This window comes from Palaemon carinicauda, chromosome 39 (assembly GCF_036898095.1).
Source record: "Palaemon carinicauda isolate YSFRI2023 chromosome 39, ASM3689809v2, whole genome shotgun sequence".
NCBI lineage: Eukaryota > Metazoa > Arthropoda > Malacostraca > Decapoda > Palaemonidae > Palaemon > Palaemon carinicauda.
The window spans coordinates 12,710,799-12,725,870 of record NC_090763.1 but is presented as its reverse complement, the minus strand read 5'-3'; the positions used below and the strand labels follow the sequence as shown (position 1 = coordinate 12,725,870).

The following is a 15,072-nucleotide window of genomic DNA, read 5'->3' as shown; positions in this document are numbered from 1 at the left end:
CAATACTCGCACGGGAATTCTACCGAACATCTCTCTCCTCTACATGCCAGACCTACTGGGTGAAGTTCCACATCTACCTGGCTTATAAAGGTTCCGTTTTGGCCCAGACAGCATCACATCCAGGTCTAGTCAAAACGCACACACTAAATTACAAATAATTCACACGCAAGTGACAAAAAATGTCCATGACACAAGCACAAGCTAAAATAAGGGTGATGAGTGGGTGATGCAATTGCCTGATCATAGGATTGAAGGCTGCTACATCAGAAGGTCAGCACAGCAAAAAGTGTTGTGATTAGATGCTTCATACAAGCTAACCCGACATGCACACTGGCTGCCCAACAGCATAGCATGAGGCAATTTGCTAATTCCTTTTTTTTTTTTTTTGTCCGGCTGTAAAAAACATAACCAAAAGTAATGCCATTAAATGACCCAGAAGTTTGTATCTGCCTAGGAATATGTTATTTTTATTAGTAAAATAAATTTTTGAATATACTTACCCGATAATCATGTAGCTGTCAACTCCGTTGCCCGACAGAATTCTATGGAGGGATACGCCAGCTATCACAATACTAGAAGGGGGTGTATTTACCAGCGCCACCTGTGGCCAGGTACTCAAGTACTTCTTGTTGACACCTCCTCAATTATTCCTCGGTCCACTGGTTCTCTATGGGGAGGAAGGGAGGGTCGATTAAATCATGATTATCGGGTAAGTATATTCAAAAATTTATTTTACTAATAAAAATAACATTTTTCAATATTAAACTTACCCGATAATCATGTAGCTGATTCACACCCAGGGGGGTGGGTGAAAAACCAGTGTACAAGACTAAAGGATAGCTAAGTATCCCGTATTTCATATAATCAGTTATCCACAATAACAATGAAATAATAAGTACCTGGTAAGGAAGTCGACTTGAACCGTTACTCTGCCTTTAATAAGATCGTCTTCCTTACTGAGCGCAGCGTTCCTCTTGGGAGGCTGAATCAACTCAAAGGTGCTAAAGTATACAGGGCTGCAACCCATACTAAAGGACCTCATCACAACCTTTAACCTCGGCGCTTCTCAAGAAAGAATTGACCACCCGCCAAATCAACAAGGATGTGGAAGGCTTCTTAGCCGACCGTACAACCCATAAAAAGTATTCAAGAGAAAGGTTAAAAGGTTATGGGATTATGGAAATGTAGTGGCTGAGCCCTCGCCTACTACTGCATTCGTTGCTACGAATGGTCCCAGGGTGTAGCAGTACTCGTAAAGAGACTGGACATCTTTGAGATAGAATGATGCGAACACTGACTTGCTTCTCCAATAGGTTGCATCCATAACACTGCAGAGAATGGTTCTGTTTGAAGGCCACTGAAGTAGCCACAGCTCCCACTTCATGTGTCCTTACCTTCAGCAAAGCAAGGTCTTCTTCCTTCAGACGAGAATGTGTTTCTCTAATCAGAAGCCTGAATAGTAAGAAACTGAGTTCTTAGAACTTGGAAAAGAAGGTTTCTTGATAGCACACTATAAGGCTTCTGATTGTCCTTGTAAAGGTTAAGACCTTTTTAGATAGTACCTAAGAGCTCTAACTGGGCAAAGTACTCTTTTCAGATCATTCCCCACCAAGTTGGACAGGCTTGGGATCTCGAACGACTTAGGCCAAGGACGTGAAGGAAGCTCGTTTAGCAAAAACCGAGCTGCAAGGAACATGTAGCCGTTTCAGATGTGAAAACAATGATCCTGCTGAAGGCGTGGATCTCACTTACTCTTTTAGCTGTTGTCAAGCACACGAGGAAAAGAGTTTTTAATGTGAGGTCCTAAAAAGAGGCTGATTGGAGAGGTTCAAATCTTGATGACATAAGGAACCTTAGGACCACGTCTAGATTCCAGCCTGGAGTGGACAACCGACGTTCCTTTGAGGTCTCAAAAGACCTAGGGAGGTCCTGTAGATCTTTGTTGGTGGAAAGATCCAAGCCTCTGTGGCGGAAAACCGCTGCCAACATACTTCTGTAACCCTTGATCGTAGGAGCTGAAAGGGATCTTACTTTCCTTAGATATAACAGGAAGTCAGTAATCTGGGTTACAGTGGTACTGGTTGAGGAAACTGCATTGGTCTTGTACCAGCTACGGAAGACTTCCCCTTGAGACTGAAAGATTCTGAGAGTGGATGTTCTCCTTGCTTTGGCAATCGCTCTGGCTGCCTCCTTCGAAAAGCCCCTAGCTCTTGAGAGTCTTTCGAAAGTCTGAAGGCAGTCAGACGAAGAGCGTGGAGGATTGGGTGTACCTTCTTTACGTGAGGTAGACTTAGAAGGTTCACTCCTAGAGGAAGAGTCCTGGGAATGTCGACCAGCCATTGCAGTACCTCTAAGAACCATTCTCTCGCGGACCAGAGCGGAGCCAACCAACGTCAGCCGTGTCCCTTAGAGAGAGGAGAACTTCTGAAGTACTCTGTTGACAATATTGAACGGCGGGAATGCATACAGGTCGAGATGGAACCAATCCAGCAGAAAAGCATCCACGTGAACTGCTGCTGGGTCTGGAATCGGAGAACAATACAACAGGAGTCTCTAGGTTATCGAGGTAGTGAACAGATCTATGGTTGGCTGACCCCACAGGGCCCAAAGTCTGTTGCAAACATTCTTGAGAAGGGTCCACTCTGTGGGGATGACCTGACCCTTCCGTCTGAGGTGATCTGCCATGACATTCATACCGCCCTGAATGAACCTCGTTACCAGTTAGCTTTCGATCTAAAGACCAGATGGATAGGTCCCTTGCGATCTAGAACAACTTCCACGAAAGAGTCCCTCCCTGCTTGAAGATGTAAGCCAGGGCTGTGGTGTTGTCAGAGTCCACCTCCACCACTTTGTTAAGCTGGAGGGACTTGAAGTTTATCAAGGCCAGAATAACCGCCAACAACTTCTTGCAAATGATGTGAAGTGTCCTTTGCTCCTGATTCCATGTTCCCGAGCATTCTTGTCCGTCCAAAGTCGCACCCCAGCCCGTGTCTGATGCGTCCGAGAGGAGACGGCGGTCGTGTTTCTGAACAGCCAAAGGTAGCCTTCCTTGAGAAGAAAGCTGTTCTTACACCACGCGAGAGAAGACCTCCTCTCTTCGGAAACAGGAACTGAGACCGTCTCTAGCGTCATGTCCTTTATCCAGTGAGCAGCTAGATGATACTGAAGGGAGGGGAGGTGGAGTCTCCCTAACACGATGAACAGGGCCAGCGATGAAAGTGTCCCTGTTAGACTCATCCACTACCTGACTGAGCATCGGTTCCTTCTCAGCATGCTCTGGATGCATTCTAGGGCTTGGAAGATCCTTGGGGCCGACGGAAAAGTCCGAAAAGCTCGACTCTGAAGATCCATACCCAAGGAGACAATGGTTTGGGATGGAACGAGCTGAGACTCCTCAAAATTGACCAGGAGGCCCAGTTCCTTGGTCAGATCCATAGTCCATTTGAAAATCTCCAGACAGCGACGACTTGTGGGAGCTCTTAAAAGCCAGTCGTCTGACGGAGCCGGACACAAGATCATGATACTGCTGCACAGTCTGTGAACTGTTAATCATGGGCAAGCGAGGAAGTACAGTGACAACCCGAATCTGTCTAGACTGTCTGGGTCGTACAGACAACTCCTTAACGGGTTGCTGAGGTTGCCGCACTGCGTCACAACAAGTCACTTCTGTTGGTTGTTGAACGTCTTCCCCGTGACACATTGACTCCGTAAACAAAAAATCCTCTAACAAGGACTAAGCTTGGACTGCATGTCATGCAACACAGCTCAAGGTCTAAGGGAGCAGGTGTGGTAACAGACGGGATTAGCGACTGAAGTGGAACCATAACCTTCCCTGGAAGCATGTTATGCTTAAATAAAAGTCCATAAGAGGTTATGCAGCTAAAGGCTCCCTCCAAATGACAGAGTCCTCAAGGGAATATCAGAAGGAGGGAGAAAAGAACTTTCTCATCTACAGGGACCTTATCCTAGAAAAGCTAAGTTCTCTGAGTGAGGGTTCACTGGTGCAAAAGCAGCAGACTAGAAGGCAGCGTTCTGAAACTGCTTGACAGTCTAGTGAGTTGGCAACAACCCAAGATGTGTGACTGAGAAGCATGCGGTAAGGTATGCAGAGCATGATGTATGCAGAGTATGCTGTATGCAGAGCATGCTGTATGTAGAGCATGTTGTATGCAGAGCATGCTGAAAGCAGAGCATGCTGTATGCAGAGCATGTTGTATGCAGAGCATGCTGAATGCAGAGCATGCTGTATGCTGAGCATGTAGTAAGCAGAGCCTGCTGTAAGCAGAGCCTGCTGTAAGGAAAGCAGAGCGTGTGCATGGCGTTTAACCTTTCTCAGAAAATCCATGCTAGTGCTAGAGTGCTTTATGCATGCTTGCATGGGGTTTAAAAATCAACATAATGTTTACCTTACATTCATAACTCATGATTCATATTTTTGCCATGGTTTGAAAATGGAGGTAAGGTATGCTGAACAGCAGAGTCAGAACGAGCTGGAACAACAATAGTTGTGGTTTCCTCTTCAAGACTCTGTTGAGGGAACACCTGAGGCTCAGTCTGCAAAGGCTGAATAAAAGACAAGCAGAAGGAAGGCGCATGGGTGGAGGAGGCTGACTCCTAGCATGAGTGGTTGAACCCAAGGGTTGCGCTTGCTGAGCGGTTGGCGGAAGCGGAGTAGCAAGTTCCAGTTCCTGTGGTGTGAGCGGAGCGCGATGAGGAAGAGGCTGCGCAGAACAAGGTAAATGTCTCGCAAGCTGAGGCTCCTGAGGCGCAAGGCTAAGGTGTTGTGGTGCTTGCCTTGTGGAGGGTTGAGCTCGCTGCAGCGAGAGCTGAGGAGACTGACTCATGGACGGGAGAGGTTGTTGTACCTCAACCGAGTGTTGCATCACTGGTGGAGCAGCAAGTGGAGGCGGAGGAAGAGAGGTATAATCCTCCTGATCCCATTGTAAAGGTTGCCTTAAGGAAGGCGGAGGCTGAACACCACTGGGAACAGCAAACTCAGCACGTGGCTCAACATCGTACGCCTGGCAGGTGGTACTGCGATCAGGCGGAGCGAGCGTAGGCGGAGGGAGTGTAGGCGGAGGCGGAGGAGCAACACTCTCAGCCCGACACTCACGCATCAAGTCCGAAAGCTGTGCTTGCATGGACTGTAGTAGAGTCCACAACATCGTACGCCTGGCAGGTGGTACTGCGATCAGGCGGAGCGAGTGTAGGCGGAGGGAGTGTAGGCGGAGGCGGAGGAGCAACACTCTCAGCCCGACACTCACTCATCAAGTCCGAAAGCTGTGCTTGCATGGACTGTAGTAGAGTCCACAACATCGTACGCCTGGCAGGTGGTACTGCGATCAGGCGGAGCGAGCATAGGCGGAGGGAGTGTAGGCGGAGGCGGAGGCGCCACACTCTCAGCCCGACACTCACGCATCAAGTCCGAAAGCAGTGCTTGCATGGACTGTAGTAGAGTCCACTTGGGGTCGGCAGAAACTACAGTAGGCTGAGGTAAAGCCTTAACAGTCGAGCTCTGTTGTGGCAGAACCTTACTCCTCTTAGGCGGAGTGCATTCAACTGATGACTGAGGAGAGTCAGAGCTAACCCAATGACTGTGAACTCTAACTTCGTACGTCTGGCATAGGTCTGGACTTTACGTTTAAAAGGTCTAGAGACCTGAGACCAGCGTTTTCTCCCCTAAATTTCTTCTGCAGACGAGCAAAATAAGGGCTCAATCGTCTGCGGGTGGGAGTGACGGTCTCGGTAAGACACGCCCACAACCACCGAGGATACTTCTGTGCGCCGATCAAGGCCTGCTGAACCCTTCTGCCCTTCGACATTGCTTCTCCCCTGGGCTTGGGAGCTTGCAAGAGGTCCCGGACTGGGAGGACGACTGGCGCGCACAAAAGTACCCTCACGAACAACACTGACATTTATCACTTTGATTTCTGTTTGCACTTATTTCACTGAACTCGAAACTTTAAGTGGTTTGTACCTGAAACACGCAATTCTATCCTTTCTCAAAAGTTAGTAATTGCGAAAACAGAATTACAATGTAACAGAAAAATCTAATGAAAGATAATTCAGTGGCTGGAAAGAGACTAAACACTAGATCACTCTAGAAACGTTTAGTTTCTTCCCCTAAAGAGACTAGGGAGAAGAGCAAAAACGATAACGACGTTACTCGTACGCCTGGCAGGCTTGAAAGAAACGTTTATCCTCTTTCTCCCTCCGTCTCTATCTCTCTCTCTCTCTCTCTCTATCTTGACTTAGAACCTGAGAGAAGAGCCCAATCATATATATCGTTAAAACATATTATTGTTAAAGGAAAAAAACTGAAAAGTTCCTTTATTAGGATCAAAACCATTAAGTTAAGAAAGAATGAACAAAACGCTAGACACGGTTACTCTTACTGCAACGTGAAACCGTGAACATTCTTTCTCTATCGTAACGATAGAGTGCAAGTTGAACGTTCTGAACGTCAACAACTGCAGAGACAAAACAAAACGTTAGTTCAACTTTGAAAACAGTACGAGACTATCAAAGAAATTCTTTCAAACTCTGTGGCGGAAATAGCATAATATGTTAACAGGTAAAACCGAAATGACGGGCTCAATGTTAATTAACTTCGGTACCAAGAAAAGACCGCCTACTATTAGGAAGGTCGAATATAAACAAATATAAAAATTAATTTTAATAAGTTTATAATAAAAGGAAGTTAATCGAAGAGGCCTATAAGAGGCGGAGAGATATAAAATAAATCTATAACTTTTGTTAAGCAAAATTAAGAAAGAGAGTCTATACTCTCTTAGAGACCAACACTTCCATCTAAGGGAAGGGTCGGCCATTGAAAGGTGAACGAGAGTTCATACTCTCTTCGTCACCATAATTAATCAAATTAATTCCAAAAGCTAACTAAGCTAATATAGAAGTTTCCAGTAAAGCGACAGCCGAAATCAAAGAGAAATACTTCACCAAAGTCGTGAAAATACTCCAAGAACATAAGCGTATCCCAGAACGTCTTGCCGGAAGCACGACAGAGGAATAATTGAGGAGGTGTCAACAAGAAGTACTTGAGTACCTGGCCACAGGTGGCGCTGGTAAATACACCCCCTTCTAGTATTGTGATAGCTGGCGTATCCCTCCATAGAATTCTGTCGGGCAACGGAGTTGACAGCTACATGATTATCGGGTAAGTTTAATATTGAAAAAAATAAATTATAATGAAAATAAATAACAGCGCAATATTACTTACAGCACTACACTGCCCTGAGAGAGAGAGAGAGAGAGAGAGAGAGAGAGAGAGAGAGAGAGAGAGAGAGACTTACCCAGTCTATTAAGTCCATGACTGAAATGTCCCCTTTTATCAGCAGCTAGCAACACATCAGCATGGGCAGTTGCATGAAATTTGGGAGTTCCAACAGACATCATACAATCCACCATGTATCTATGGACTTCCTCAGGGGTATACTGTAAATCAGATATTGACATTAGAATTATTTCAGAAGGTTTTGAGCAACAGTAGAGGTTAAAAGACAGAAAATAAAACTACCTAAATCACATACTGGACTTTTTTGACAAAACCACTTTATTCAACTTACATATTTTGCTGAAACTAAATATTTAAATTCAAATTTATTTAAAGCAATAAATCATAATCTATTTCAAGTACATATTTCTATTGAACAAAAATTCGGAGATAATTTGTATTTTTCCCTAACTACTCTTAATACAAACCTGTGGCTATTTATATTGAATATTACTTCAGTGAAAGCTGGAAGGCAGCCATTAGATTTTAAATGCGAGGTGGCAACCCTACCTACCCACTAATAGTGAGTAGGTAAGGAGTGGTTGGGGGGTACCCAGCCACCTATATTTACTCGCGGTTCAATGAACCACGTCACTTTTTGCTTGCAGACAGAACTTACTAGGGGGACAGGTGATGGCGGGCTAATTTATATAAATAGTTACAGGTTTGTATTAGGGAAAAATACAAATTATCTCCGAATTTGTTATTTGTTCCCATAATAACGAACCTTCTGCTATTTATATTGTATGACTCGCTCTTAGGAGGGTGGCAAGTCCAACTACTGGCTTAGTCATTGACCCAGGTTTCCCTAGTACAGTACAGTATTAGACTGTAATGAAGGGAAACCTTGCACCACTCATATCAATACAAGTGAGTATGATAGCAGCCTGAGCAACTAAAGTAGTTGCGAGAGATAACAAAATCGTCTAGGTAAGAAGATGCTCCTAGATAAAATAGGAGCCATGCACACAGACAATTCCCAAGGCCTACCTCGCAGGAGGCATTGGGGACGTGTACGAGTACTGTATATGAAAAACATAGTTGGTAACACAAGGGAAGTGATTATTACCTGCAGAGGTTGAAGCTAGCTTTGCAAGGGGACCCATGGCACTGTTCCTCAAAGGAGGGCAAGATGATGAAAAAAAAAGAGCCAGGCATACTTTCATTCATCGCAGTCTTAACATGGGTACCCAATGCCTTCAACCTTCTGCTACTTGTCCAACATGGAGCCCGAGGTATTATTAAACCACTTGTGTCACCACCACAGGAGTGGTAGAGAAAATGTATCGGGTCTTCTGTGTGTCACATCTTGTAGGTAGGGTGAGGTGAAGCTTAGACACGTATCCACCCTACCAATGGCACGGTTTGTGTCACAAAGGAGCTGCTTAAAAACCTTGTGGATAGATTCTGCCCTAAAACATTCAGAGCTCTGGCTCATCTCTCTGAGGAAGAGAAGAGGGATTCTGTGACTGGTATAGGACCTGCGTCCCCGTCACGGATGAGTTTCTTATAACCTCCTCTGACCTTCCTAGGGTTAGCGAGGCGTGCTGAACCTAAGGAGCGAACACCTTCATTGTTTTCCTAAGGTAAGCCCTCAAAATAATAACTAGTATCTGACCCTGTGTGCTATACCATTGGGGCTAGGTAATCACCCTCCTCGAGGTATATCCTTGAGTAATTACCTGTGTTACAGCCTTGATTACAAAGTGGCAGGTTCCCAGACGTCTCTCTTTTAGTCGAGTGTCACACTGGGAAAGACCTGTCTTCGGGATCAGGAGAAGATATGCAGTTTAGAGCCACCCATCCCGTAGAGGGCTGTATTACCGCACTACGGGTAATCGATTCAAACTTTATGGAGAGCAACGATTGGAGGAGATGCTCGATGGCTGAGCAAAGGTCTTCCATTGCCTAAGCCTAAGCACATGATTCGCTTCCTTGGCAATTTTTGAATACACGACTAGAATAGCACTTTTGAGAAGAGGAAAAAAATAGACTTCACTTGACTCTCACCATGGAGTATCTAGTCGTAAAGGAAGCCCATTATGGGTTCTCCAGAGTCGTAGACGTACCACTGTATGTGACGTGTCTTTTCCCTTAATGAGACAAGTCCGACTATAAGTGGGGAGAAACAATCTATTCCCTTGCCAAGAAAATTGGTCACAAAAGGGAATCGAACAGGAGACAGCAGTCCTTCTCCAGCAAAAAGAAGATCGCTGCTTGTCACGGATATTCATTCCGCTTCCCGATGGAAGACCTCTAAAACAGAGGATGTAGGAGGAATACTCCTGCAGAAGGGTTTGAGTCTATAAAATCCAAACCTGTGGATAGGATACCCCGAAGGGGAGACGACATAGGAGTAGGAAGTGTTTTGCCGCGAAAGGGAACCGACGAATCAGTCATTCCCCCCCGGCCCCCGGGACACTTCCCCAAAAAAAGAAGGTGCCTACTAAGGGATTAAGAGACGGTATCATTCGTGCTCTGATCATAGTCCTAAGGACATATGGTCTTGTATGTGGCCTTGCCCCCCTTCTTCGATGCTTATATAGGAAGCGTCAAATCCAGAAGAACAAGGAGATATACTCCAGGGAGAGATTCTCTTCAGGCAGTCTTTTAACTAGGACTGTTACTTGCTTAGGTCTTATAGAGGACCAAGAGAAGGACGATCCGACCCAGCTAGTTCTTCAGAGGTCGCACTCGACGGGGACTAATGCGGTCTTATTGGACCTGCAGAAGTTTTTACAGGGTAATGACAGTCTATGGATATCCTTATAGGATATGACCTTCGTGGCGTTCCTTCGATTACTCATATTATAGATCAATGTAAATGGAAGGAGATATCTCGCAGGAGTTCAAGACTTTAAAATCAGTCAGTAGGCCAAATTAGCCAGCACTCGTCCATTTCTTATGAAGAATTCCAGTTTTGCTAGTAATTAAAGTATACTTTAATTACTAGTGAAACTGAAATTTGCTTAAGAAATGGACGAGTGCTGGCTAGTTTGATATTTTTCTCTATATGTTTAATGGGGGCTGGGGCATAATAACTTACGTATCGGTCGATTAAAATGTAAAGTCTTTCTCACTTTAAGTCCATTGTTTACATCTGGGAGACTGATGTCGAGTTACTGCGGTAACTGCACATGCACTGCTTGCATTCGCTTTGGCCAGCTTTTCTGTTTTTTGTATGATGTAATAATTACAGTAATACCCTGAGATACGAGCTTAATGCGTTCCGGGACCCGAGCTCGTATCTCGGATCAATTTTTCTCATATAAGATAACAAAAAAAATGAATCAGTTCTCACCCTCTGAAAAAAAAAACCTAAAAATAGTATATATACTACAGTGAAAAAACATGTTTTTGATTGTTCTAATTCACAACCTACGCTCACAAAATAACAAATACCTATGTACTGGTTATGATCTGCAATAAAATGTGACATTATTATGGAGTTCTTAACTTCGATACAGATAGTAGTGGCTAACGGCGGTGTGTGCGGAGGAGGAGGGAGAGAGAGAGGGGAGGAGAGAGACTTGACGGCAACACGTTCAGTACGCTACACTTTTGTAACACTACGCAACATAACTTAAACTTTAAATCTAACTTTAATGAAATTAGCTTACTGTACACGCACTTAAAATAATTGTTAATCTTACAATACACTAAACTTAATTCTAATTTTGTTTTCATTTTCATTTTTATACTTTTCTTCTTCCGACTTGGCTATTTTTGCCTCGCTTTTACCTTCACTTTTTGCCGGCCTTTTTAAAAGGAACCTATCTAGGGATGTTTGCTTTTGTCTCCCCTTCAAAATATTATGAAAATGACGTACACAAGTGTCGTCACAAAAGGCTAACGCACGACCACATGCAACTTGTCCAGGTACCTCTTTTCCATAAAATCAGAAAACTCCTGGGGCATAACTACTTACGTATCGGTCGATTAAAATGTGGTCTTTCTCACTCTAAGTTCTTTATAGCATCCTTCTGCTTGAGGATGGTACATATTGTTGATATACTCTTCTCATATTGGCGAGCCAGCTCAGTCACTCGTACACCACTCTGTTTCTTTATAATTTCATGCTTTACCTCGATTGTCATCATACCCTTTTTCTTTTTACAACCCTTGTTTGCACTCGCTTACTTTGGAGCCGTTACTTATTCACTTAATTCTGTACTGATTAACGCAAAAAACACGTAAAAAATGCAAACACTACGGCTGATACTCGGAGATAACTTTATGCGATGGAGATCCGACAGGAAAGAGCGAGCGATGCTGTCCTCGTGAGCAGCCTCTCGCACACTCGGCCACCTAGCGGCCGCATAGGGAACCATCTCGTATCCTTGTATCTCAAATTTGCCTCGTATCTCGGGTCAAAAATTTGCTAGAAACTTTCCTCGCATCTCAAATTTCTCGTATGTTGGGACACTCGTATGTCGAGGTATTACTGTACCTGACTTTTTTAACCAATAAAGAGCTTCCAAATATATATGCAAGAGTTCCTGGATGTTGTTCCACAACAACCATTGTTACCCAAGTGAAAACAAAAAATTACACCGAAATAATGAGCCACAGGGCTTGCGAGCACAGATCAACTTTACCGCTTGCCAGTACATACGGAGTTTGCAGTTTTTCTTTTTCCGCGAGTGAAGCGAGCGCATGGCAGAGCAAATACCATTAGAAGGACATGAAGTGAATCCTAGATAAGTATGATACTTCAATTTTCAACCACTTACATTAACCATATATCTTTCCAATGGATTATCTAGTGTTCAATTTGCATTTCTGACTATCATTATTGATGCAAATCACTCGTTTTTTGGGGCATTTTCACACCCAAAACACCCCAGTATCCCACTGGGGTCCCCCATAATTGTCTTGATATAAGGTGTCCAAAAACTCATAAACAGCTGGTTTGCTAAAGTAATCATGGTCAGAAATGCATACAACACAAGATAGCGAGTAGGAAAAATATATGGTTCATGTATTTGGCTAGAAATGAAATTACTATATATTTACCCCAAGAAGTACCCATGTTTATACCAATGCCATTTTTGTACCCTATTCCAACTTCAGTTAGGTTAAGTTGTCGCTGTTAACAACAATCATGAATCATCTATAATGAGCTTTCTTGTATTTTGAGTATAGGCCTATTTCACCCTTCCTATTGGTCTCATTTAGTTAGTCTATATATAACCGTATATTTTGCCTCTCTTTCCGCGGCCAAATAATTAATCGGCTAATCAACCCTACATCAATATCACATTCCAATATGTATGTTTATTCAGCAGTCATTCAATTATAATTGTCACAATATATGAATTACAGCAAAATCAAGGTTTCCCTTCATACCTGACAAAGGTGTTTTTTTTTTTATCAGATGATGGCCGATGTGATAATGTCCCTGACTGGTGAACACCAGACTGGGGTTTGAGTCCTGCTCAAACTCGTTAGTTTTTTTGGTATGCAGCAACCTCACCATCTTTGAGAGCTAAGGATGGGGGGTTTGGGGAGCCTATAGATCTATCTTCTGAGTCATCAGCAGCCATTGCCTGAGCCTCCCTGGTCCTAACTTGGGTGGCGAGGGGCCTTGGGCAATGATTATATGATTGAAAGTTATATGCATTGTCCTGCTCGGTAGGACAATGTCACTGTCCCTTGCCTCTGCCATTCATGAGTAGTCTTTAAACCTTTAAACATGTTAATTTAAGGAAAAAATCTACAATAGAAACCAAAGTTTCGACCTGCAAAACTGCACGGATTGTGAATGAGAAGACTTATCAATATCAATACAACTCTACAGCTTAAACTCTATTAATACAACAACCTCAAGTTAGGCTACAACCAGTGATGCGAATAATCAATGAATATTTCATATAGGCAAAGGCATTTTGCCTGGGCTAAATAAGGAGCTAATTTTTAAGAGAAATACAAAGAATCCATGGACTCTACCTTGCCTAAAAATAACTCTTCGAGCCTAAAGAGATTTTTGGAAGTTTTGGGATAAAGAAAGACAAAGTCTGGACAGTAAAGGACGAAGAAAGAATCTAAATTAAGAACACATTCCTTTGTTCACTCTACATACCTTTCATTGATCACACACCCATTAATGTCCATTTATTGGTTAAACTTGCAACAGAGAATAGACAACGGTACAATCTTTCTATCCGAAGATAGTACCTGGACATAAGAAATGTTTATCGACAAGTAAGGCCAGGTAGTTGCAGACGATGCTTTCGGATTTGTTTATCTGGAGGTATTTGTATACGAAAATACATGAAGAATGTTTGTATAGTGTTTCAATGTTCACTTATCTATTGAATATGTTTCAATGTTCACTTATCTATTGAATATATCACTATTACAGTAGTAGACGTGTGGGTGGATGTATGATAGAGGCCACCTGTATGTATAGTGACGGTTGACGAAGAATAGGCCTGTTTAAGGGCATGGCTTGTAGGTTTGGTTAGAGGGGGTGAAATTAGTTAGTATCCCTTTTTTATGCACGTTTGGGGGAGCTGACCACTCATATATAATGGCCCCGACCTGTATCCGTAGGCCCCTATTACTGATAATCATAATAGACCTATCACTGTATCAGTCACAAATGTTGACATGCGACCTGTGGGTTTGAATGACTGCACAGACATTGAAGAAAAAAATTCTCATTCCTACACATCATTATTATTTATTATTATTATTATTATTATTATTATCATTATTATTATTATTATTATTATTACTTGCTAAGCTACACCCCTAGTTGGAAATGCAGGATGCTAAAAGCCTAGGGGCTCCAATATTGAAAATACTCCAGTGAGGATAGGGAGCAAGGAAAAATAGAATATTTTGAGAACAGAAACATTAAGATAAATATCGCCTATATAAACAAAACAGGAGTAAGAGATTAAGATAGTGTGCCCGAGTGTACCTTCAATCAAGAGAACTCCACTCCAAGATAGTGGAGGACCATGGTACAGAGGCTATGGCACTACCCAAGAATAGAGAATATTGAAGTAAAATATTGTATAATATTGTATCTAACCCATTTCAGAATTCTGCGATAGAGGGGTAAAAATGGGTAATTTTCACTTTTTTTACTTTTCTCAACTGGAATACATATCTGGTTACCAGACATAGAAGCAATTTTTGCGTCATATTGAGTTGGTATAGAATTTGATCCCCATACATAGTATAATCAGAATCATGAATAATATTGTATCTAACCCATTTCAAAATTCTACGATAGAGGGGTAAATACGGGTAATTTTCACTTTTCTGACTTTTCTCGACTGAAATACATATCTGGTTGCCAGACATAGAAGCAATTTTTGCGTCACATTCAGTTGGTATAGATTTTGATCCCCATACATAGTATAATCAAAATCATGAATAATATTGTATCTAACCCATTTCAAATTTCTGTGATAGAGGGGTAAAAACGGGTAATTTTAACTTTTTTGACTTTTCTCGACTGAAATACATATCTGGTTGCCAGACATAGAAACAATTTTTGCGTCACATTGAGTTGGTATAGAATTTGATCCCCATACATAGTATAATCAAAATCATGAATAATATTGTATCTAACCCATTTCAGAAATCTGCGATAGAGGGGTGAAAATGGGTAAATTTCACTTTTTTGACTTTTCTCGACTGAAATACATATCTGGTTGCCAGACATAGAAACAATTTTTGCGTCACATTGAGTTGGTATAGAATTTGATCCCCATACATAGTATAATCAAAATCATGAATAATATTGTATCTAACCCATTTCAGAA

General features: G+C 42.6%; 1 protein-coding gene across 6 annotated transcripts in view; it reads right to left on the bottom strand.

Moving 5' to 3' along the window:
* The window catches only part of LOC137631010 (uncharacterized oxidoreductase YjmC-like), a 101,488-nt gene that overhangs the window by 49,149 nt on the left and 37,267 nt on the right, over positions 1-15,072 (bottom strand). For 5 of the 6 annotated variants that reach the window (XR_011041836.1, XM_068362555.1, XM_068362553.1 and 2 more), the window contains exon 2: positions 7,311-7,452. Coding sequence is in view for 5 of the 6 variants with exons in the window: in XM_068362553.1 (XP_068218654.1) it covers positions 7,311-7,452 (142 nt within the window). In the remaining variant the exon portion in view is untranslated. Of the gene's footprint in view, positions 1-7,310; positions 7,453-13,373; positions 13,440-15,072 lie in introns of all 6 variants that reach the window. The other variant, XM_068362554.1, reaches the window with a different exon arrangement.